The sequence below is a fragment of the Wolffia australiana genome, chromosome 6 (genome assembly GCF_029677425.1).
Source record: "Wolffia australiana isolate 7733 chromosome 6, ASM2967742v1".
NCBI classification, from domain to species: domain Eukaryota; kingdom Viridiplantae; phylum Streptophyta; class Magnoliopsida; order Alismatales; family Araceae; genus Wolffia; species Wolffia australiana.
In genome coordinates, this window is record NC_135840.1 from 3,269,660 (window position 1) to 3,294,634 (window position 24,975).

Below are 24,975 nucleotides of genomic sequence, written 5' to 3' on the forward strand. Positions count from 1 at the left end.
TACACAATGTTGGCTTTATAACATTATAACTGGCATGTCCGGCGATGTGATGTGGATGGGACATGAAAGCCAGGGATGTATGGTAACCACATATATGACACAAGTATGAGGGATACCTGGGAAATTCCCTATCTTTATGTTACCTATTTTCTTTTTTATTATTTGTTTTCCAGTGAGAGGTCCATCAAGTGCTATCCAACACCTAGAAAAATATATAAACATAGATTCAAATATGATATTTGTAGTTCACCTTAAAAGAATGGTTTTATAAACGCATCAACCACTTCTTCATGCATTCAAGTTTTAATGACAGTAACCTCATATGGGATCACATCCTCACAACATTGAGTCAGGGAATATTTACCCTACTAACATCAAATTATATGCAACCAATATTTAAGACATTTTCTGAAGAAAATTTGTCACAAAACTAAAAAAATTGGGATAGTTCTCAAAATTGATACATACATTTAAATTTTGGTATCAGATCCTAGATATTGAAACATAATAAGGTATAAACGATTGATGTGACAATGGACATTAGCAGTGTCCTATCTTTTCACTTCAATAAAAAATTATTTCCGAGGTGACATTGGCTTGTAGTAATGTTAATTTATAACATTGATATGTAGCTAACTTAAAATCCTCAAAAATAAAATGTGCATAAATTTTTTTTCAGGTTCATGTTCCAAAAATTGTACATACATTCTATGATGCCCACGATCATGACTATTATTATCCTATTCACTGCAATCAAAAGAAAAAATATATCATTGTCAATCAAACTATTCCAATATGGTCTCTTAATGTCAATGATAATGATACAAGAAAAATGAGAAAATTTATGATATACTCAAGGGATTGAAATGATACATCAAAATATATTTGGCATTTGATAGTAAGGTGAATATGCCAAACTTAGAAGTTTTGACATGATGTGATAAAAATTTCATGTATCCGTCTTAAAAATCTGGATAATTTTGAATTGATTAAGTCAGGCAAACGATCTGGTTAATAAAGCAAATGGTTATGGATTGGTCCATCTTTTCTAAATTAACTCAATCCAAAATAAGATAATGAATTAAATTTTCTCAATTTTGCAATTTTTTGTGAGATTTTCTGGGGTTACATACTCAATTAAGACGAGTTAGTCTTATTGAGTCTATTTAACTAATTATTTATATTCCGGAAGCTTTTAAAATTTCCGGAATATATATATATATATATATATAGCCCAGAATTTCTTCCTGTTCTTCTTCTTGTTCTTGTTCTTCAAGGCAGACTGCGGTGGCGAGATGTATACGGAAATTGGGGCTGAATGCAACGGGAATGGCGACGGCGGAGCGAATTTCGCTGATTGTAATTCCTTTGCGGAGGTCGTCGTTGTGCGGCACGGGGAAACTACCTGGAATGCGAGCAGAATTATTCAGGTTCGGATCATCGATTCGAATTTCAATCGGTTCATGCATGCATTTGATTTTTTCGTCTTTGTAGATTCTCATCCATGATTTTTTCGACTTTTAGATCACAGCTGCCTAATCTAAGATGAATTGGGATCGTCGTGCATGACAATGCACATGATTTTTTCACGAACGTTAAAGTCAAATTCCGTTTGATTCTGTTTTATGTCGGATATACTGCGCAATGAGTTGGCACATAAATTTCTTGTTGATATTCTTTTGGCTTAATTCGTACCTAGGATCTGGTTTGAACAAAAAACCTGCGGTACCTCCTGCATGTTGGAATTATCGAAGTATTATAGGCGTTACCTCCTGGATGTCGGTGTTGTTTTTTGAGTTCACATTCTGGAATTTATCGGAGCAACAGATCGTATCAAATCATCCATAAAATAACCTAAATTAAAGAGATCTCTTGTATTTAGGCGAGTATGGTTTGCATCGGAAAGTATGGTTTAAAAGAACATTCAGATTTTATGATCACTCAAACGCCCACAGTTTCTTAAAAGAATATGATTTATATATATATATATAGATAGATAGTTTCGAATGCTTACCGTTTGCTCTGCTATTTGATATTTGGGTATCAAAATTAGACACTATCTCAATTATTATATTTGATATTCATTTTAGATACTTCGGGCGTTTGGGGGATCATGAAACTTCAAAATCCACAGCAGATTTTCATGAGTAATGCTTCAATATGAGCAGAAATTTTGCGATGAGGTGCATGAAAATTTCAAAAGGCTTATGTATCTACTCTAGTCTTAAGTCATCCTTTCTTCTGAAAAGCGATTATCATCAAAGTATTTGGCTGTCATATTTATTTCTGCTCTTTTACTTAAAAAATACGGCAGATTTATTTGATGATAAAGCCTTTTATCCTTCTCTCCCTCACTCTCTCTTCTTATAACATATATGCTTTTCCTCTTTTAGAATTTGAGCTCTTACCACTGCACAAAAAAACTATAGATAATAACATGGGAACTGCTTCTCTTATTAACATAATTGAGAATCTTGATCTCCAACATCGGCCACGGAAAGACAGTATTAGTCGGTTGGGGAAATACCGTTGACCGGAAAGCAATTTTCTATCTAGCTCTCAGTATATTGTTGGACGGCAGAATTAAAATGCCAGTCACCATCTTATTAGAGAATTATGTGTGAAATTGCAACCTCCTTTATGCCTATTTGAGGTGGATTGAGGTAAGTGATATTGGAGCTGTTCTAGTGTCTTATGGCGCCAATTGCTTCACTTCCAGTGTCGTGGGCTCCTCGTGTTCCACTTCCTCCGACTCTCTGTCCTCTAGCATTACAAATATCCAACGTGTGTCTTTCACAAAGACACTAGTACATGCTATGCCACCCAAAATTCTAATCGCCCATTATTAATATGTCTGCTTTTTTCTATGAATGTTTAAGGCATGAAACGTGTGATGTCCAAATCTAAGAAACTTAGCTTGACTTCTCTCGACAAGAGATTGAGTTTTTTTTCTGGATTTTAATTTCTCCTCAGGGCCATATGGACGCAGAACTAAACGACATTGGAAGAAACCAAGCATCACTGGTGATCTACTGACCCATGTCGTTCCTTTGCAAATGTTCTTGCATCGTGTTATCTCTCAAGGTTTTTGGAGTGCAAACTCACATTTATATCATGGTAAAAAATAGATATTTAGGTATACTAATCAGTATGGATGCATATGAGGTTTGGATCTGATGGTGTTTGTGTGTCATTAAGGTTGGGAGTCGATTATCACGGGAGCCGAAATTTGTGGCTGTATACTCTTCTGATTTGAAACGAGCTTCTGAGACTGCACAGATAATCGCAAAGTTGTGTGACTTGCCGGAGGTATTACTAATTCTCATATAAGTTTATCTTCTGCTTACTTGGCATTCGAGGTAATCCCACAATTTCTTGTTTCAACTCCTGTTGTTAAGATATGGGGAATTTCTAAGTTGTGTTTGGGGAATGTGTGGGTTATCTCAGCTAAGGCCTACATTATTGAAGAAAGTTCGGTGGAATCCAAGAAACCTATTTCTTCCTTTATTCTATTAATTTGAATTTATACTGTTTTTTTTTTAAATTTCATATTTATTCGATTTCAATGAATATTTAGAGCTCAGCATGTTAATGATAAGATTTCTGGCCAAGAAAACCGCTGTATGTGCAATGTTTGTGTCTTCTTGTGTTATAAAACTCATCAATTAATTCTCTGTATGCAGGATATTATAGACTCAGTTCACAAGAGAGTTGTGGTCACAATGTGAACACAATCCATTTGTAATCTTCTCTCTTGTTTTCTTGGAATAACTAGAGGGATGTTATTTTCATCTGGAGTTGTTCAAGTCCGCTATATAAGTTCTCAAATGCGGGCTGTTCAACTAAGTTCTGTAATTATGCTCCCGAAAATCTTATAACTGTGAGATGTTTATGGAGTGGAGAACATTTGATTTTGATATGAAGAAAGTAAGAAGCAACGGATGCTTTCCTTTCGAGCTCCATTCTGTACCCATCTTAAATGTTTACATAGCTATATAAATCATGCTAAAAAACCCAACGGCAATGTCACCTGTGGTAAACACATTTAATGACTTCCCCCTTTTCACTATGGATCTCATCTGCAGGCCCATTTTATATATCGAGTGCATTATTTTATGATGGTCATAATATAAATGTTGGTAAGACATGCTTACAGTTTTATAGTTTGTGGTGCTTGAGAAGATGAACGCCAAAAGAGGAAATGTGCATCTGCAGGTAATACAGGATCCAGGCTTGAGAGAGAGAAATTTAGGTTTTCTCCAAGGAATGACGCTAAAGGATGCTGCAAAAGTTCAACGTGAGGCTTACCAGGCCTTATTGTCAAAAAATCCAGATAGGAGTATCCCTGTAAGTTTTATGATCACTGTTAAAATATGTTCTATTTCTTCCTTCTAACTTCTTTTATGGTCGTCCCTGATTTCCTATGAATGCTAGAAAACCTTGATATCGGTTTCTTACGGAGAATGGGATTTTCTGAGAGGAATATGGGGTAGAGTAGAGATCGATTGGAGATGGAGGGGTCATTTTTGAGGAAAGTGTGTGATACGGTAGTATCTAGAAAATGTTTCAATTAAAAACAACACGCATCTCTACTAGCTTGGTGGACATTCAACACTGAGCTGGATCAAACTGTATAGCAATCCTGACGACTTCGTCTCTGATGGAGATCCGAGATCTGGAGCTCAGTCACCCTTCTCGTAGCCTGGTCGAATGCAGCCCCTAGCCAAGAGGGAGAGACTCATCAACAGATTCTTGAAAATCCTTCTTTTCAAAAGTCCCCCCTTCTCCTTATATCCTTCTCCTTTCCGGCGTTATTCTCGAATGGGCTATTATTTCCTTCCTCTACTTAATGGGCCTCATTTAGCCCTTTTATTCCTAGGTCATCATGTGCCAATTTACATGACGCTCTTCTATGCTCTTTTATGCAGCAGACTTTGGGTCAGCCCTTGGTTGACCCCCACTGTGCAAAATGTTGACCATTGCCTCCTTAGTCTGTCATCTAGCTGTTCCTTCCTTGGGCTTCTCTTGTATGAGATGCAGAGGACCTTATCAGTGTGATGGAGATACATTGATAGAAAGATGATCCCAAAGGAAGGGGGTCACAAAGAGTTATCTAAAACGAGAGGAGTTGATTTGAAGCCTTAGTCTTCAATGCATTCTCCACATGCTAGAAAGAAAAGGGATACAACTATTTATAGAAAACTACTCTAGAAATTAAATGACCATAATACCACTCCAAGTTGAATTGACGAAGATACCCGGGATGGGGGGCTGATTCGACCTTCAATTGTATCGGTAGATCTTGACAATGTAACAAATTCTTGGTAATGATTCTTCCGAGTTCCAAACAATGTGTAAATTCCAATTGACTGAGTGATGTGGTTCGAAGGAGAAGAGGGAAGGGGTGAGCTGGTGAGAGAGACGGAGAGAAATGCCATAGTCGCCCTCCTGATCCAGTCGTCCACTGTTCGACAGAAGAATCAGCAGCAACATGGAGTGAGACAGAGAGGAAAAAAAGGTCAAGGGAGAGGGAGAGGAGGAGCATTAGTGGAAACAGAAATGATGAAAGGAGCTTTCAATTCCCTATATTTATACTTTCTCCCAAGTTGGCACTTCAATTGTCTACTATTTCAAACTGGCGTATGATAGGATCCAGAAACAAGAACTGAACTAGTAAAAAAGTAATAGACAAGTCCAAATAACCAGTCAAGAGGAAGAACATGGGTGAGATAGAGATCACAGGAGCCCATTTTGGCAACTTCAGGTACGTATAACAGTATTAGCTACTGGCCTTGATCAACGTCTGCTACCCTTGGGGGAATATTCTTCGGTGAAGAAGCTCTGCTACTGATACTGTCCCCAAACCATTTAGGGGTATTTCTGTCATTTCATCTCACTTGGGGGTGATGTTATTCTTTTCCCTCTTACATGTTTTTCTTTTACATCAGGCATCCGAGCAATATCAATGAAGTGAAATCTCTCCTCTCCGTGTGTCTCAATCCCTATGATCCACTGCCGCTGTGATTGTGCTGAACTCCCTGGATCTTGTGTTTTTGCTTATTCCTACTTTCCTTCAGGGATGGCCAAAGATGTTAAAAGGAAAACTATACTAATGATAGAAGACTAAAAAGCCCCAAGTAGGTTGAAATGACAGTGGTTAGGGATCTTATCAGCACGTGGGGGATAACATTCAGGATTTGGAATAAGCAAAGACCATTTTATTTATAATTACCTTGCCTGTAATTATTGAGTAAGAGATGAAGTTCCCTGACAGAAATGTTCTGCAAAACTTTGGAAATTTGAATTTGTATTGTTTATTAAAGCCCTCATAGCCTTATTGATTATCTAGGGTGGTGGTGAAAGTGTCAACCAGCTCCATCAACGGTGCATATCTGCTGTGGAAAAAATAGCCAAAAACCACATAGGTATGGTAGTTCAGCTCAAACACATCCTTCTTTTCACGATAATTACTCCACTAAGCCTAAAAAATTTTTAGGATTTTCTTTTACCTGGGTTGTATGTAACTGTCTCATACCGTACAAGGGTTTTTTTTGCTTCTACATTTTTTCTTCTTTTCTCTCTGCTTTGCATCCTGAATGCTTTTTTTTTCTCTTTTGTTCTCCCCGTAATTGGTACAGTATTTTTCATACCAACCAAACGAGCATGGGAGTTGGTTTTTGTCCTAAAATTTAGATTTTTTTCTGAACTCCATCTCGTCTTCCATAACATTCCAATCTGTACGAACCAGGTAAATTTCTGTAGCCATATTTGATACAGGTTAATTTTAGAAGCCACACCATTTTAATAATTTGAGTTGGACAAGTGAATCATGGTTTTTATTTAAAAAGTACTGCATTCAAGTAATTACCAGGGAAGCTGCATATCTGGAGGATGGTTCCCCGTTTTTTATATTAATCTCCTTATCTATAATTAAAATAATAATCTGCTTGGTCTTGCTTCTTGCAGGAGAGAGAATTCTCGTAGTAACCCATGGTGGTGTAATGAGGGAGCTTTATAAGAAGGCAACATTGGGGGAGTCACCAGTGTCTAAAGTCCTGAACGCATCAATCAACGTGTTCCATATTAATGGCGATGGAGGTAATTGGGTGGTCAAGGTCTGGGGTGATGTCAGCCACCTCGAAGGTACCAAGTTCCTCGAGAATTCCTTTGGGGGAGACCGGACTTCTGGCTAACCTTTTTTCCACTATTCACTTCATTATCATTTGAGAATTTCTGATATCCAAGAGAATCCAGCCATTTTTTTCTTCTAGCATCAGCCAATTGAATCATTAATTGCAACGGCTTTGGTTTGGAAAAAAAAGTTTCATATGGTTTGAAAATTCGTAGGCATCGAACTTTTGAAGGATATTCCTCCGTGTTCTTCTGTTTGTAAGATTTTCTTTTGAGAAAAATATTTTGGAGCTGAATATTTGTTCCTCTTATCTGATAGTTCATTTCCTATGTATATTCAACATTATTTGACCTTATCTTGAATAGGATAATTTGTGACTGTGGTAGAAAAGTCAGTTCAAATTCATGCTTTTAGCTAAGGTTCACTTTGAGAATTTGAATACTTTACAAAATTATACTGAAAAGATGATTGAAACAAGGCCTAGTACTTTAGATTGCGTAGATCTAGCACATGCTGGGTTGGCTTGCTGCTACAAAAACAAAAGCATAACCTAAAGCTTTAGGTTATTCAATAAGGTTGGGTTATAATGACAAGGTTATCAGATTTTCTCTCTTTCTTGACAATGTCCAACCTGTTCTGGGCCTGTTGTAGTTCTTTCCTTTCTGATGACTCCCACTCCGCAAAGCTCTTTCCCTTGGAATCAACTATTTTTCCAAAACATGTTATCTATCACATTTTCAAGATACAATCCAGGTTGGTTCAGTTAAGCTTCAGTAGTTGGTTTAAGTCTACCTGCGACCTCAAGCCAACCACGTTATCTATATTCCCTGAGAAGAATACTTGGATGGAGGTGGCGGAAATGAAAAATCCTCCGAAGTCAATGGTTGAACTTAGTGATATTCCATATGTTGAAAATTCAAAGTTTTTGGCCGAGAGCATTGCATCTAGACAAAGGCAGGCGGATGACGAGACCTCCTGCTCATCTAGACGACTTTGTTACTTATACTTTGTTTCTAGGACATGGTGAGCCAACTTCATTCAAAGAGGCGCTCTGTTGTCTTGAGAAGGAGAAGTTGCTGAAGGGAATGCCCGAGGAGAGAGTTGAAGATCTTGTTTGCCAGTTGAGAAAATAAGTTTATGGATTAAAGCGATCTCCGAGGTAGTGGTACGAGAAATTCAACTCCTATATGATGTGGATTGGCTACGCCAGCTACGAGTTTGACTGTTATATTTATCTGACGAGCTGTGACGATGGATTATGTATTATTTTGATGCTCTATGTGGATGATATGCTCGTTGATTTGAAGAAATTACGTGATACTGCAAAGTTGACCACACTCTTGGGAAAGGAATTTGACACAAAGAATCTTGGAGTTGCAAGGAAGATTCTCAGTATGGAAATACATAGAGACCAGGGGAGGGGTCGCTTATGGTTATCTCGAGAAGATTGTTGAACTCTTAAGCATGTCTAATGCTAAAGTAGTGAATACTTGTCCTTGAAAGGGGGTGGTTTGGCTCTCGACTACCGACCGCCAGACCGTGAAATCGGACTGATTAAAGAGACCAGGTTTGGGTTTGGGTGGGCCCAACTGTCTGATGAGTTGACTAAGCCAAGCGGCCCAGATAGGATTTGAGGGTCATGTGGGGTGTGCCAACTGGGGGTATTTTTGTCAATTCACCCAAGTACAGAGGCACTTCCACAACTTTTCTCCTTGTACAGGTATACTTGTGGTTTTACCTTCTCGTTTATGTCTCTCTTTAAATACCAGTAGCTTTTCCCTAAGGAGGGCAGCCAAGAAGAAATCAAAAGGCGTTCCCTATCTCTCCCTCGGCGAAATCTAGGGTGCCACATCTTCTCTCTAGGCAACGTCCATTCGGTCAAGTCCCTCACATCTCTCTCGATCGACCGATCAATTGACGATTATCACGACTACTGTCTCGACTTCCATTTCCTTTCTCTCCATCTCAATTGGTCCTCAATCATGTGTTCCACATTTCATATAACTACCAAGTAACATCTAATTGAATCCTAATTCAGATCCTAATCACTTCCCTGGGTAAGCCAGGTAGGGTAGGGCCAAGCAAACACTTTGGATCATCATCCTGACACAAAGCCCTGTCTGTAGTTGGATCACCTGGGTTGGCAGATCAGGTCAGGCTTCCGGACCTGGTTAGCCCAGTAGGCCCAGTTATTTATATAGGCTAACAGGTCTGGTCAGGATACCCTTCTCAGATAGCCTTGTAAATTAAAGAATCTATAATATGTGCATTGAGAAATGTATGTTGAAAATTTGATAATTTTAAACAATCTAGTAAATTAGCCTTGTAAATTATTAAACAATCAACAATGAGAGGGAAGGGAGGGTGAATTTGAAAGAAAGAGATGGAAAGTGGATAGATGGGGAAAGGGGGGAGAGAGTGAGTGAGTGATGGAGTGATGAGAAAAAGAGATAGAGAGAGGGGAGAGACAGATGTAGAGAGAGAAGGGAGAGAATGAAAGGGGGAGGAATGGAGGGAGAAAGAGAACATAGGAAACCATGGAAATTGAAGTATTGTGAAATAATTTAAGGTAATGACAATTGTTTGATACAAAATAGACGCGAAGCTCTAGAAATTGAGTTTTAAAAGGTAAATAAGTGTTTGAGGTGTTCTCCTTTGAATACTAGTACTCCAGGGTTTAAGAATTTAGATCATATCATTTTCAAAATAAATATTTAGGAATTGTTGCTTTAAAACTGTGGCTGTTTGCATTACAAGTTTAATAAAATTAGGGAAGGATGGAATTAATTTCTATTTGGAGAGATAACGAGGAAATGCTTTTATTTTGTTAAATGATAAATATGAAGTTATAGAACTAAATTAAATAGTTTAAATTAATGTTTATTGGTCAGAAATAGAATGCCAAGTGTATAAATCAAATAAAACATATTATATAAATATACGAATATCTTTGAACTTTGAAACATTATGCCTTGATATATAATGAAAATAATAAAGAGAATGAATAGCATTTGGTTATTATAAAAATGCTATTTCAGAAATTTAAATAGTCAATTGTATTTGAAGTAATACAATATGGATCATACTAAGCAATAAGTCCACAAATGAGAATATAGATAAACACGTAATTGAGAAATTGTGCAATTATAGTGCATAAATGGTTCATGCATGGTCTGTTTATTGATGTGTAATCTTGTTATCAGAGCAATAACAAAAGTCAAAGTGACATATTCTCAAGACGTGATATAACTAATGCAATTTTCTATTGATAGAATGTTGGCTAATTCTATTACATTTTAGTTGCGAAATTACGACGTGTAAATGGATGCACCAGCGAAAGAGGTAGAATTAAGTCCTTAGCCATTCCAATGCCTATATCGACCAAAGGTTATCTGTATCAGATAACAGATCAGATATTGTTATCAGATATTGAATATCGGAAGGGGGAAAACAATATCTGCCCATACAAATATCTACATATCAGATACCAATAAATGGTATCAGAATCCGGACTGATACCTGCTTCCATGATACTCAGATATAAGATTTGGATGCTGGGTTTTCTGAGACATTGGATTTTTTAAACTTATTTATAATTATGATATATGAATAAGTGAAGTTCCATAATATGAAGTCGTAAAATTATAGAGAGAATATCTTTTTTCACCCAGGTTTTTAACTTAGTTTAAAATTTAAGTCTGTAAGAGTGAGAAGTGAGAGTGAGGGCAAGGCAGTGAGAGGTGATTGGCGAGGAAATTTTCAGTTGGCTACAGGGTGGGCAACGATGCTACGGCATGGTGGTGGGCAAGGCGAGAACAGGTTCATAATAACATGGTAATTTTTGCAGTAATATTATGGATTTTATCTCTATATTTTTGTCAAAATTATCATATATGCAGGTTGTCATTGCTTAAAATAAGCAATTCTATTTTTATTGCAATCTCACGATATTTATGGAAAATTTTATGCTATATGTTCATTAAAATCTCATTAAATGAAATTTCTTACTCAGAATATTTGTAGATTTATTTTCAGACTTGAATGAATTTCTTCGGAGCTTTACTTTAATTAGTTTCTCTTCTGCTTGTCACAACTATATTTGCAGTTGTGAAAGATTCTGTTTGAATCAGGTAGGGATCAGATACTGATCATGATTAGATGTTGTATTCTGATCAGTATCTAATTCGGATGAGAGTCAAATTCTGGTTCATAGTCGGATTCTTATCATAGCTAAATTTTGGCTGTGATCAAAATCTAATCAGCATTTGATTTTGATAATACATCTAAATCAGAAGTTTATGCTGAACACATTATAAATCTGATAAGATCCAAATAAATATTAGATATCCGATGTGATCAGAACCTGACTCTCATTGGAGTCCAACTCCTAAAAATTTAGCTCTGGTCATATTCAGATTATGGTCAGAATCCAACCTCTGATAACGATCAGAATATCATCATTATTTGATCAAATAAAAAGATCCTTATTGGAAGTTGGCTCTTATCAGAATCTGATTCTGATCAACATTCAGTTCTGACTATATTGAGAGTTTTATGTGGTTAGACTTTGATCATAGTATGATCATCAATAAAAAGTAGGCTAATGGATATATCTGCAGGCTTCTAATCACTGCTCGTAGATTATTTTAAAAATAAAATATGATAACAAATCACAGTTTATTTTCATTTTTCTCCTTTCTTTTACTGGAAATCTATTCTATTTCATTTTGGATGGGCAAGAAATTTTTATTTTTAGCTACTGTGGAATTATGGTTTTAGATGAAATTTTTTATAATTATATTGAAATGTATGCTGAAACACAAATATGATAGGAATATGATGCTGATAATAAGCATGTCTACCTAAGAGAGTATGTGCCACTCCAAATGATGGTTGGGCAGAGATCACTTATGATGAGGAATCCAGTAATAATGATCCCCTTGCGGGCGAGGGTCCTTGTGGTCTAAAAAGTCTGTTACCCTGCACTAGCTCACTCCATTCATGTTTCCCCTATCATGAAAATAACCCGCACAAGACTAAATATTAAATCAAGCGGTAGGGAGATAGGAGCATGAATGCCTTTTGGAAACATGAACTGATATTCTATTTTTTAAAATGCACACAAACATGTGGGATCAAGATAAAAAATGGTGATTTAAATATAAATCAGTTCAAGATAAAGTGAGGACATGTGGAAGCACGAGAAAATTTTATTCAAGTATGGACATGGTGATAATTCATTGGAAGGAGAAACGAGTTGACATGTCAGTACGCATCTCAGTTCCATGTAGCCCATTTCATGATTTAAAATTCCTAAATTATTATTATTTTTTTATGACATGTGTCAAATCATGAAAGAGGATCTTTGATGATGCAAAAAATAAAGGCCAATTATGGGAAGGAAATTTGGAGACATCAAGGATGTAAAACCCTATAACTACGTGGTAACAATGTTGGCAATGTATGATTAATTAAATAAATGGCCCAAATTTTGTGAGCTTATAACCTTGATATGTATCAGTCCAGAAGGTGGATCACAATACAATTTGGAGGTTCGCTTCCTCATTATACATATAACCATCCATGTCTTCTGATCTACACGAAAAAATAACAAATAGTGTGACAACTGTATATAGTTTACTCCTACATTGGTAGGACTAGTGAAATAAAGTGAGTTTTAGATTCATCAAGTTTCATGGGACAATTGGTTGATTAAAGCCTGAGGAAATATGGGAGGTGTAGAAGCTCATCCTACAGCATAAAAATCACTTTCATCCTGGAAGAATGTAATGATCTAATGTGTTTTTCTTGCATCGAGATTTTCATCCTCTTCTCAATACCATTTAGTAGTATGAGTTCATTCTCACCATCAAAGTTCCTTTCCATCACTTGATCCATGTCTACCCATAACACCATCATATTTCACCCACTCTGACCTTATCAATAGGTCCAGTTTATATACTTAAAACACATATGTCTATCCATATGTGCCTTTTTACCTTCTCATCACTGTATATACACTCTATTCTCCATCTCTATCTCACAATCTATCTCTAAATGCACGTCCCTCAATCCTTCCACACTTTCATTCAAGTATTCATATTCTCTAGTTACCACTTTTATCATCAATTTTTCTACTTCTCTCGATATCTCTGTTTTAAAAATATCCTTCTCATCCACCAATCAGCATTTAAAGAGAAATTAAATTCATTATCTCTGTTCCCTGCAGAGACGACCCTTGCTGATCACTATTCAAATTTATTTTACATAGTTAAGGTCCTTATAAATATTATAAAAATAAATTATCAATGATGATCTAAACTTCCCTAAACTGAGCTTATTAGGATTGAAGTTCAATGAGTGTAACTCACCACACATACATAGACAGGAGAAGGGTATTGCCATATTGGGAGTCATTGTTCAATGGGTGGACACGTAGCGGGACTATAATAATCAAGCTTTTGCTATCCGGTAGCTTTTCAGCAAGCATGATGGTGACAACATATGATGCTCATACTCCATATTTTAGTTAAATTTTCTCTATGCTTGAAGGCCATCCCACACTTGGAAAATGTTCTTTCATGTAGGAATTTAGTGTAATGATTCTTTTATATGGGTATATGATGTGACAACTTCTTATATCTCTAGTAAAAGAGGATGTTAGTAGTCATCACAAGCAAATTACAGAGTGTGACCTACTATTTAGAGCCAAGGGATGTGTCTTGTGTCATTCCTAACCTGAACCACATTTTCCTTGTGGCAATCAATACCTATTTCATTCCTTTTTCCGTGGCACCTAGCTCGATGAAAGAGACATGACTAGGATGGTTGAGTGTTATGATATTAATGAAGAGGCATCATTGAAGAGTTTTTAATCAATGATGATGAAAATTTAAATCACTTTTTATGCATAGGCCATGTTATGATGGTGGAAACACAAGATCCCACCATATAGATCTCCACCTAACAACAACAATACCTAGCCTCCAAGGATAGTAATGATGTATTCCTAGCCTCCAAGAAAAAGCTCACATACATGTCTTGTATGAACTCATTAATAAAAATCAGATCATTACTATTAATGTGCGATATTTAAAATGAAGTCCAACAATATGTGTAGTGAATTACAATGAGATAATATTATGATGATCACTTATCTTTTACCAATTGTGCTAAAAGTTCCCACTTATCAGATATTAAATAAGGACATCAATAAATCCATGTTGAAAATCATAATCTACTATTTCTCATACGATGTGGATGGTTATCGCGTAACCATTTGTGGAGACACTTAAACAAGATAATGGGTGTTATTTAGGGAAAAAGTTCATTAACATGACCCATATTATCCATACATAGTTTTATACTTATCTAAAAATGAACTTCATTTATATCACACTTTTTAAGTAGTCCCTAACCCTGACACAACATGGGCATCTTGTGATAGATGGTTGTGTTTTGACTATGAATAATGAATCCATTGTTACAGGATTCCAAAAAATCCTAGATCAGATGCACCAACAAGTCCTTGAAATAAGATGAGATAGACTCAAGAAAGACAATGGGATAAGTCCTTGGACTATGTAGTAGAAATTTTAGAAAATGAGTTTAATTGAAAATTTTCTGATGGATATTCTGATAGGATGACTGATTAGAGTTTGACAACTTATCATGACCTAAGTCATTGATGATAAGAGTATTTCATATACACGCAAGTAATTGATGACAAATGAGTTCCATGAAAGGCTTTATTAAGTGCCTTAAATTTTCTGTAAAACATGGTGTAGCTAGGCATTTCATGAGTTGGTGACTTGATAACACACAAATTCAGTTGTAAAATGATATAAATATATGTTATCTGGGGGTATTAAAGTGGTCTAAATGCATATTCTCATATGGAATTATCATTTATCTGCATTAGAACCACTTATTGAGCACTAAATCAAAATGAAGTTAATTTGGCGAGTATATGATTTTTCTGATTTTCTTTGGGTATTCTTCCAATACATTTTGATATCAGAATATATATATATACATTTGACAAAAGGCTTATTTGAGTCAAATATTTTAGATGATATATTTCAGCAGAGATTGGACGATTTTGGAGGGAAAAATTTGGAGAAGAAGAGCCAAAACGAGCACAGAACACGAGGAGGCGGAGGAGAGAGAAAATGGTAAAGTGGGGGGACAGCCCAATTTGAACCCTCATATCTCGCAACTCCACCGTTGGATCATGCTCAAATTTTGATTGTGGGTTTCTCACTTTGTATGCTTTCAATCCAACGGTGGAAATCTCCAGAAAATCTCTAGAACTCTTGTAATGAAGGGACAACCGAGGGCAAACGGGAAAGGACTTTACCCTTTCACCCAAGGTACTTAGACCCTTTTCTCTCCGCCCATTCTGGAGTCTTCCATCCACAGCTGAGCAGACAGAGGAGGAAGTTCTTGGATCAAACAAGGTTCTGAGTTTATTTCATTGCATTTTCTGGTCTTGATTTCTAGATTGTATTCTTCTAAATCGCCTTGGCTTGGGCAAAATGTTCTGGCCCTTTCTAGGAATTGAATCTGATTTTGCTTGAGATGACTATTGAGCCCTAAAAAAAATGAACTAAAAATTAGATAGATTTCATTCCCTTCTAGTTTAAAAATTAGACAACTCCTAAAAACTCTTGAGAAAATTGAATCAGCTCCTATATAGATTATCATTCCCACGTACATTATCTTATTCCCTACTCTATTTCTGATTTCTTGATCTTGATTTCAACATCAAGAAGCCTAAATAGATTTCTCATAAATAAAATCCTAATTTCTTTTTACCCATCCTGAGGTTCTTGATCTTCCTGACAAGATCAAGAAATCCTATTATCTCCTATTATCTCCTATATATTCCTCTCCCAACTTCAGCTCAAAATCCACTAATCAGTTTGAACATCTCATTACCTACTAAGCCTCTCTTGGACGATCCCTGATATTCACACTAATACATATAAGTATTGGGGTAAATTTATAAATTGAATTACATAATCTGAATTAAGGCATCTTAATCACTCAAAATTCAGTTTATCATGACTCAACCCATCAATTGGGTTAAATTGATCCATGATAGGTTAATAAATATGTTTGATATAATTAATTACAAATTTTATCTAATAAACGCTTATTGTGATTTTAAATACATGTTCATGGGCCTAGATGGTCACACATAAGGCTTATTCAATGTTTAAAGATAAACTTAAAGTGTAATGGTTTTTGTGAAATATTCCATTAAGTATAATAGGAAAAAAAATTAAGTGAGAGAAAACCATATGCGTCTCTCCTCAGGCTCCTCCCTTTTATTCTTCCTTCTCCTTGAGTTCCTTCCCCTCTGGATGTGACCCAAATGGTGATAACATTTTCTTGGATATCTAGAAAACTTGAATAAGAAGAAGACAAGGTTATTTGACATGCCAAGGACTGCACATATATGTCTAGATGAACACTTGTGTATCTTGAGATGACTCTGTTGCGAAACCAAATGCAATTAGACTTGACTGTATGCAAGGTAATTCTTTTCAAATTTAAAGAACTGATTTGAGGCCAATCTTCCATCGCCATGCAAATGAGGCTGGAGTAGTATGCAAAGCTCTAGTGGGCAAATGATGCTATCATAACTTTGACACGAATGTATCCCTTCCAGTAATTTGGGAAAAACATGAGGAAATAATAGCAAATGCTAAATGGTTCTTTCATACTTCCATACCATTAATGACCATTATAGGGCAACACACTTGTGATAAAGAGCTATTCGTAAATGAATTAGTGTGAGGAAGTTATTAGTAAATGGCTTTACAACACTGTGTGGAAGTTTGTTCTTCTTGCTACTGCTGATATGTCATTGAGCCAAAAGTTCAATGCATATTTGGTTGAGGTCATCAATAATGAAGAAAAAATTAACATAGTGTCTTAACTTTCTGGCGCGAGCACGAAATGGTTCTTCTCACTTACAAAAATTGCAAGAGAAATATACGAATTGCACTAGGAGAGCTCAGATAATGCTAGTAACATTGTGTGGCATACAAGACATCCTACCTATAGTCTAAAAACATATATGTGTTCATTGACATGAAGTGCTGGCTAGAGGAAGACAATAAGCAGAGTTACAACCTCATCGATGACAAAGCAGGCTCTTAACACAGTCATCACGCTGGCCTGAGGTAAATATCTGATTGAAATAAATGAATGATCAATTTTTGTGATTTGAACTATGACTCGGATCAGAAGATAAGTCTGAAAATATTTTTAATATAAAGAGTTTCCAATTTTGATATTATTTTAATCTGAATCTAACTCTTGTCAGAATTTGACTCAGTGAAAACATGAATTCTGATCAGATGAAAATTCTAATCAAAGTAAATATCAATAAGGATCTCTCAAAAGATTGAGATGCTGATCTAATCAGATATCCTGATTGAATTTGACTTTGACAAGAGTTTGAATGTGATTAAGTTCAAATTTTGATTTATGATATTTTTTTATCAGAGTGGGGTTTCTAATCATACTCAAAACCTGATCAAGATGTGATTAGACTCAAAATTAGATTCTAGTCCAGTTAGATTATAATAAGCCTAAAATTATTATCAATTTCTCTAAACATATTTAGATGTAAATCTGATCAGATTTCCTCATCAGAATGACTCTGATCAAAATACTGCTTTGATCAAAGTGAAATTATGATTAGAATTTTATGCTTACCCGATTTCATCTGACTACCATTTGATTGTGACTAGAACTCTTTTCTTATTAGAGTAAAATTATAATCAGACCACCATCCCTCTTCGATCACTCTTCTTGGTCAATAATTTGAATGTGAGAGTATGTCGTAAGAAATACTGTCCAAGGAGTTAATCAATGAAGACAATTATTAAAAACTTGTAATTAATAGTGCATGAGATAAAATTCCAAGACTTTAAATGATTGGCCCATCCATCAATAGGTTTTATTTTCTGTATCATACTCTAAGAAACATCATTTGTGTGTCTTCTTGGATTTGCATGTGTACGGTCAACATGTGTTGACCATCATATATTCCCAGAAAAGTAAAAAAGGAGAGGTATTTTTTGGAATGTATGCCCTAATGCATAGCTTTTGTATGGTCAACATGTGTTTACCATGCTCTATTCCAGGAAAAGATTAAAGAAGGCAGATAATTTTACAAAAGTTTATATGAATTGTAAAAAGAGAGGGAAGCTTTACACAAATTTTTTTATAATTTTCTTTCTTTTGGAATTTTAAAATCAGTAATAAATTTTTGCATGGTCAAAATATGCTTCGACAATAAAATCTACATGATAAAATTAAGGAGATATTGTTTCTGAAATTGAGATGAAACTTAGTAATAAACTTTACATTTTTTGTCTAGTTTTCCTGATCTTTTTGGATTTTTTGCGGCACTAAAGCGTGTTTTTTACCTATGCCCTGATCAGGAATTCTTTCTTGATAGAGAAAATGGGGGCCTATTGAGTACCGATGACTGAGACTAGTGTATCTGAATTCATATCAACAATTGAATGATTGATGTTGTAGATGAGTATTAAACACCACATATTTGTATTTTTACCTTGAAGAATAACCTTAGAATAATAAATAGGAAATTTGATTTATGATGTTGCCAAAATAGGAAAAAATAGTTGCCCACAAGGTTTGAAACAAATTCCATACTTGGCCTTAAAAGATTAGCCACCTAAATTACTTCCAAAAAACCAATCTGGATTGCATGTTTCTGATCTCAGTGACCCTGATGTACCGTTTTTGTCTTGATATTTTTGGACCAAATGATAATTACCTTTCTTGAAATAGAAATTTTGAAATAATTAAATAAGTGCTTGTGATCACATTCCCAGATTGCCATCACTATCACGATTAAGCCTTTGTGAAAGGGCATTTGATTACAAACTCCTTTCGAATAGCGTAGATTTTGATATCCAGATATCAGATATTCGATATCCAGCTTAAAAAATCTGATATTTGATAGATTCATTTCCAGCATCACAGATCACAGAGTTGTGATATCCCCTATAATGCCAATATCCAAAAAAAATCCAATACCAACATTTGGCACCATCTCAATTTTCCTAAATATCGAGTATCAGTTTGTCTGACAAATCAATAAGGATAAGAAAAGAGAAGACTTATTACAACTTTATTTGATATGAGAGCAATGTTATTAGAACTTTATTTTAATGGCTACAATTTAAATTAAAAATGACATTACTTCATGGAAATTTACTTGAGTTGTAAGATTTGTTGTCATAAGTGATAACTATTTAATGTAGTTATTCTAGAATTGTATAAATGTATAATGTCTATAATATGAAAGTTGTGTTTTTTTATCCAATTATATTTCTCTCTAATTACAATATTAACGTTGTCTTTTTCTGAAAAATTTTCCCTTTTTTGGTTGATCACTTTCTGACATTTGTTCTTTAAAATATTGTATAAGGCATTGAGCCAATGATATTAACTTGACCCATACTAGCCAAAAGGCAGGGTCATTCATTGGGTCAACTTTTCAAGCAGACCCAGCCCAACTGCCAGATCTCTACTCTGGTCATACATAAACACTATGCTCAAAAGGGCAGGTCAGGGGGGAGGGTTCTGGTCTACCCTACAACCCCAGCTAGCTTCTCAATCCTGACTAGGGTTAGCCTTGACCTACTGCTCCTTCCAATAGGGTAACTCGCCGTTGTGGTCAACCCTATTGACTAATTGGTCAACTAACCCACTTGGACACGGTTGCGTGAAAAGGGAGGGGTGTTTGGCAGACCCGTCATCTCTAGTCAACATCCTAGACGCTGACCAGGGTTAAGTCGACCACGTGCCCTAGTATACGGTAGGAAAGCAGTAGACATGTTCGTTCTGTTCTTTTTGTGCGAATTAGTGCACATTGCTCGTTCTGTTTGGTTTTCCGAACAGAACAAAAACAAATTCGAACAGAACATCGCACAGACCCGTGTGCGGTTCTTTTGTTCCCTTTGTGTGAATTTTGTTCCAGTTTTGTGCGAATGTGCGAATTTTGTTTGTTTTTGGAAAACAAAAGAATATAACAAAGAACAAGGCCCTGTACGGTTCTTTTGTGTGAATTTTTTGTTCGTTCAAAACGAACAGGACAGAACAACCATGTCTAGAAAGCAGTTGTTCGGTCAGCCCAACAATCTCATGGTTCAACTAAGCCGACCCGTCCAGGAGGGTAGGTTGAGACGATGAGGTTGACTTTTGATCGAGCCGACCGGGTATCCCACCCAACAAAATACAACCAAGTTTGCACAAACAGGTGCAAACAGTTGATCAAATTTCAACACTAATTCATTCTCACCAGGTTTCCACCTTTCCACAAGCCAAATAGATTACCTTCAAGCTTTTCGATGGGGTTCTGTTCTACGTCAAAAATCAACATACTCAAATGCAAAGAGTTGGAACTAAATTGTCAGATAGAAAAAAAAAAGAATCAGCTTAGATGAATAAACTAAAAAGAATAAGTTAATGGTCGTCGTCATTGTCAGTACCGTCGTCCTGGCCGAGACTGGTCAAAAAGTTGGGTTCATCAGGCTTCAAGAGCTTGGGCATCTTCAAACTTGAAGCAGCAAGATCTTCCCTGCCCATCTTCTGACTCTCCGCCCCGATGGATCCCAGAAGACGAGCAACCTCCTCGTGATCCTGCGTAAAAACTTGGTTTTCGTCCGAGAAGGAAGATCGAACCTGTTTCCGAGCAGGAAGATGATGAGAGAGGTATTTCTCTCTCCTGCTCAACTCCATGGCCATCCTCCTCTTCTTGAACCTCCGCCAGGCGGCCTGGATCAGGCATGCCCCCCAAGTCCTCCAATTATGTGAGTAGAAGCGGAAGGCATGTTGGAGCTTCTTGCTGTGGAGACGCTTGAACTGGTTGGCCACAAACTTGAGGTCCTCGGCGTGGAGCGCGAAGGCCTCCACCTCCTCGACCGCTCGCACCGTGCGGGTCGAGGAGGGGAGGTTCAGCCCTGGGTTTGGCATCAGGGCCCAGGTCAGCAGCTCCTCACCGCAGAAGTCGCCGGGCCGGAGCATGATGGAGTTGAAGAACCCGCTCCGGCCGCCATTCGTGGTGGAGCTCTCGAGCCGGCCCCGGATCACGAAGAGCATCTCCACCACTGGATCATCTTCCCGCACAATGTATGTGCCCTCCGTGCTCAGAGACGACACCAGGCGCTCGCAGATTGCGTCGAGCAGCTGCGTGTCCATCTGTGAGAAGAATGGTACCTGCCCAAGATCATGATGATCAGGTCAAACATCCAGTTAGTAGATGAAAATTCTAATGTTATATCATATAAAGAATCTTGTCAAAGATCATTTCACAAGGCATATCAAATGTTTCATAGACAATCATCTGTTTTGATGGAGAGGGAATTTTGGTACTGAATACTCCAGGCCGAGCATGCATGCTTTTTAACTGGAGAGTTCTCATGATCAAACACTTGACTTCTAATGCACCTGTCAAAATCATCGTTAATATCAATGCCATCTTTGTTGATGATTGACACTGACGATGATGTTAATGGTTCAGAGGGTTGACGATGCCATTGACCTTGATGAGATGTCCTGAACAGTTGACGTTGATGGTTGACAGCATTGCTGATGTCACGTCAACATTTTTTCCCAGCCAATGGAATGACCCGAATTGACACAGTTAGTCATCAACCACTGCCATCCACATCAATGGAGTTGGGATGTGCCGAACCACACTTGGGAGAAGTTATGATCAGATACTTGTTATCAATTTTTTTTCCGATTCCCCATTTTTTAAGGATCCTACTAGCATCAGATTTGGTTTGATACTTCCAAAGAGTTGGTGGCTCAAGATTCTTACCCGCCGAACAAGGTCCAAGCAAAGATGCCGTTGAATGTCCCGGCGGAGATCCAATGGGAGAGATTTGAGAATGGATTCCTCATCCACACCTCGGGTTGCAAGCCACTTGTACTGTACGAACCGGCGCACACGTTCCTGGAGATTGGGAGGGAGCTGTCGGTGCCTCATCCACTCTTCCGTGTCCCTCCTTCTCACCCGCCATTCTTCAAGCCTTATGGTGACAGATTGCAGGTATGTCTTCACAAAACCACAAAAAGTAATCAGATTTTATGCTTCCCAGATACAATCAACTCGCCACAAGAGTCAATAATTAAGCTGTTTATAATTTTCAGCTTACTCTAAGAATTTTCTATTTTGAATTCTGGTATGGTTTTGTTTAAGAATCAAATATATCTCTCAGCTTAGCCACTGTCGCCAAGAGTTTTTGCCCATTACCTCAATGATTACAATTAGAAAATGGAGAATATACTTCAAATTTGAAAGCATTAAGCTGTTCATATTTTACATCTCACTCAATGAGTTTTGCACTTTTTATTTCCGCCATGCTTATCTTTTTTTAGAATCAAATATTACACTCAGCTAAGCTTCTAACGCTAAGAGTAATTTTTTCATTTCTTCGTGAAACTGAGGCATAAACTTCAAATTTGCAAGCACTAAGATGTTTGTATTTTTCAGCTTATTCAAAAGGTCTTTTAATTTTCAATTCTGGCATGGTATTTCTTTATGAGAATCAAAGACTATTACTGCCAAGGACCTTCCAATATAAAAAGATTAGATAAAATACCTGCATATTCCCAATCAACTGGGCGAAGAGAACCAAACCCACAATACATATAAGGATGCAAAACGATGTTTCTCCAGCATATGTGCTGGTCACAATACCCTGCCCGTATGAACTGCCAAGGAGGAAGTGACGAGATTAGAACAATTCTGCAATCATCGTAGCTGAAACCTTGCCATATTACCATATCATCGGAAAATTTGCATAGTCTTACCTCAAATTTTTCAAACCCCACCAGAGGCAGTAAAGGTACTTTCCCAGGAACGGAGACGAGACGACATCATTAGTAAACGCATCGACGAACATTCCAAACTTGAACTCCGTAGTCTGAGCGGATGCATCACATTTAGAAATCACCTGGGTGATGTTTAGCCACTTGTTTCTATCTGATTGTCCCAGAGTACTACAATCGAGGAAAATAGGGTTGCAAAAAGCCCTGCCCAAGATTCCATCTTCTTTCCTGCACTGGGCTATCCAGCAGGAAGTTTGCCTCTCCATGGACAAGAGATACCACAAGGCCCCAAGAACCTGAAGAACGATAAATTTGAATAACCTTCAAAAAAATAGTTCCAAAATCGTACTAAGCATTTAGTTGGTAGAATACATGGCTGGCTAACATGTACAGAAGAAGGTTATAGGCAGCTCCTGCCCAAGCCGTGTTTGCAACAACGCCGGTTGCTTTTACGATTCTTGCATTCAGAGGAAAAATTAGGAACAATCTAGGTATATATTGGATGAGCACAATCAGAGCAAGTGTGTTGTTCGTGTGAGTCTTGGAGCTGCTCACGGCAGGTATGATGAACCAGACAATGATCTGCAGAAACCGATAGGACCCAGATGAGTTCCATTTCTACAAATTTTTTTTTTATCGATTCACTTCAAAATTTCAAGTTTCTCAAGAAGCCACCAATAGCGATCATAAAATGATGCCATTTTTCAGGGTTATATCAACATTTTCCGATCAAAATGGTTCACCCAAAGATCAAAATCATCCTCTCCTACTTCAAAATTCGAGAATCTCTAGATAAATCAAGGCCACAGATGACCTCTTCTCTACAGGGGATCGATCAAAAACACACCATCTCCCAAGATCCCACCAAAAAAAAAAAAAAAAAAACTTGCCTGAGGGATGGGCAGCAGCGCAACCAGATCAATCGCAAAATCCGACTTGAGGTACCGAAGAGCGATCTGGTTGGTGTCCCGGACGAGCTCGCCCTTGCCGAAAACCCGAGAACTGGGGGCCACAAACGCGGTCCGGAACTTCAAGAGCATGTGCGCGAGGTAGAACAGATCGGCGATGGTGCGGAAGAAGGTGACGACGATGGCGAGGTTAAGATCGAGGCGAACGCAGGCAGGGCCGGCGACGGACTGCAAGTAGAAGTAGAGCGGATCGAGGAAGAGGGCGGCGAGGCAGGCCAAGAGGAAGACGCGATTCCACTTGAGGACGAGGTCGCTGCCGGGATCGAGGATCCGGCGGGGCTGCCATGGCTTCCGGCGAAGGAAGGGCGGGGCGGGGGGGGCGATCGGAGGCCAGCGGAACGGGAGGAGGCGAGCGGCGGAGGAGGAGGAGGCGGGGGAGGAGGGATCGGCTATGGCGATGGCGAGCTTCTTCTTCCTCATCTTCTTCTTCCTCCTCTTCTTCTTCTTCTTCTTCTTCTTCGTCTGCCATGGCTGGGATCGGCGATGGCGAGCCGAGCTTTGAATTTTGATTCGAATTTTGAACGGCGGGGAGAATTTATAGCCCGATCCGCCCTCGCCAACGCACGTCGCGCTTCCTCTCTCTCTCTCTCTCTACCCCTTCTGCTCTCTCTCGCTCTAGTTCTTTCTCGCTCTAGCTCTTCCACTCTATCTCGCTCTATCACTGCCGCTCTCTCTCGCTCTAGCTCTTATTCTCTCTCGCTCTAGCTCTTATTCTCTCTCGCTCTAGCTCTTTTCCTCTCTCTCGCGCTACCTCTTATTCTCTCTCGCTCTATCTCTACCACTCTCTCGCTCTAGCTCTTCCTCTATCTCGCTCTATCTCTACCACTCTCTCGCTCTAGCTCTACCACTCTCTGGCTCTAGCTCTTTTCCTCTCTCTCGCTCTAGCTCTTTTCCTCTCTCTCGCTCTAGCTCTTCCTCTATCTCGCTCTATCTCTACCACTCTCTCGCTCTAGCTCTACCACTCTCTGGCTCTAGCTCTTTTCCTCT

At 37.8% G+C, this 24,975-nt stretch overlaps 2 protein-coding genes across 5 annotated transcripts; one reads left to right on the plus strand and one right to left on the minus strand.

Moving 5' to 3' along the window:
• Nucleotides 1-1,266: 1,266 nt before the first annotated feature.
• On the plus strand, nt 1,267-7,447 carry LOC144704770 (Phosphoglycerate mutase family protein). Of its 4 annotated transcripts, XM_078577296.1 has the most exons (7): nt 1,291-1,430; nt 2,091-2,183; nt 2,974-3,024; nt 3,199-3,309; nt 4,216-4,347; nt 6,350-6,425; nt 6,967-7,447. In XM_078577296.1, the coding sequence occupies exons 2-7, from the start codon at nt 2,151-2,153 to the stop codon at nt 7,191-7,193; spliced, it is 630 nt and encodes a 209-aa protein (XP_078433422.1). In that variant the 5' UTR covers nt 1,291-1,430; nt 2,091-2,150; the 3' UTR covers nt 7,194-7,447. The 4 variants fall into 4 exon arrangements, with proteins under 4 accessions (XP_078433421.1, XP_078433422.1, XP_078433423.1 ...); XM_078577295.1 differs by lacking the exon at nt 2,091-2,183 and having other exon boundaries at nt 1,267-1,430; XM_078577297.1 differs by lacking the exon at nt 2,091-2,183 and having other exon boundaries at nt 1,332-1,430; nt 2,974-3,117.
• A 13,119-nt stretch (nt 7,448-20,566) lies between these two features.
• Nucleotides 20,567-24,621, minus strand: LOC144704588 (cyclic nucleotide-gated ion channel 18-like). The gene is made up of 6 exons (XM_078577054.1): nt 23,911-24,621; nt 23,393-23,602; nt 23,003-23,316; nt 22,792-22,903; nt 22,008-22,244; nt 20,567-21,400 (listed from the first exon to the last, which is right to left on the minus strand). The coding sequence occupies exons 1-6, from the start codon at nt 24,406-24,408 to the stop codon at nt 20,648-20,650; spliced, it is 2,124 nt and encodes a 707-aa protein (XP_078433180.1). The 5' UTR covers nt 24,409-24,621; the 3' UTR covers nt 20,567-20,647.
• Nucleotides 24,622-24,975: the final 354 nt, after the last annotated feature.

Excerpts from the sequence above, each read along its gene's own strand:
- LOC144704770 (XM_078577295.1), top strand. The coding sequence starts at position 1,296 with ATGTATACGGAAATTGGGGCTGAATGCAACGGGAATGGCGACGGCGGA. Across the intron at positions 3,025-3,198 it reads GAAGAAACCAAGCATCACTG|GTTGGGAGTCGATTATCACG; the intron begins GTGATCTACTGA and ends TGTGTCATTAAG. Across the intron at positions 4,348-6,349 it reads ATCCAGATAGGAGTATCCCT|GGTGGTGGTGAAAGTGTCAA; the intron begins GTAAGTTTTATG and ends TTGATTATCTAG.
- LOC144704588 (XM_078577054.1), bottom strand. The coding sequence starts at position 24,408 with ATGAGGAAGAAGAAGCTCGCCATCGCCATAGCCGATCCCTCCTCCCCC. Across the intron at positions 23,603-23,910 it reads CGCTGCTGCCCATCCCTCAG|ATCATTGTCTGGTTCATCAT; the intron begins GCAAGTTTTTTT and ends CGGTTTCTGCAG. Across the intron at positions 21,401-22,007 it reads GCTTGGACCTTGTTCGGCGG|GTACCATTCTTCTCACAGAT; the intron begins GTAAGAATCTTG and ends GATCTTGGGCAG.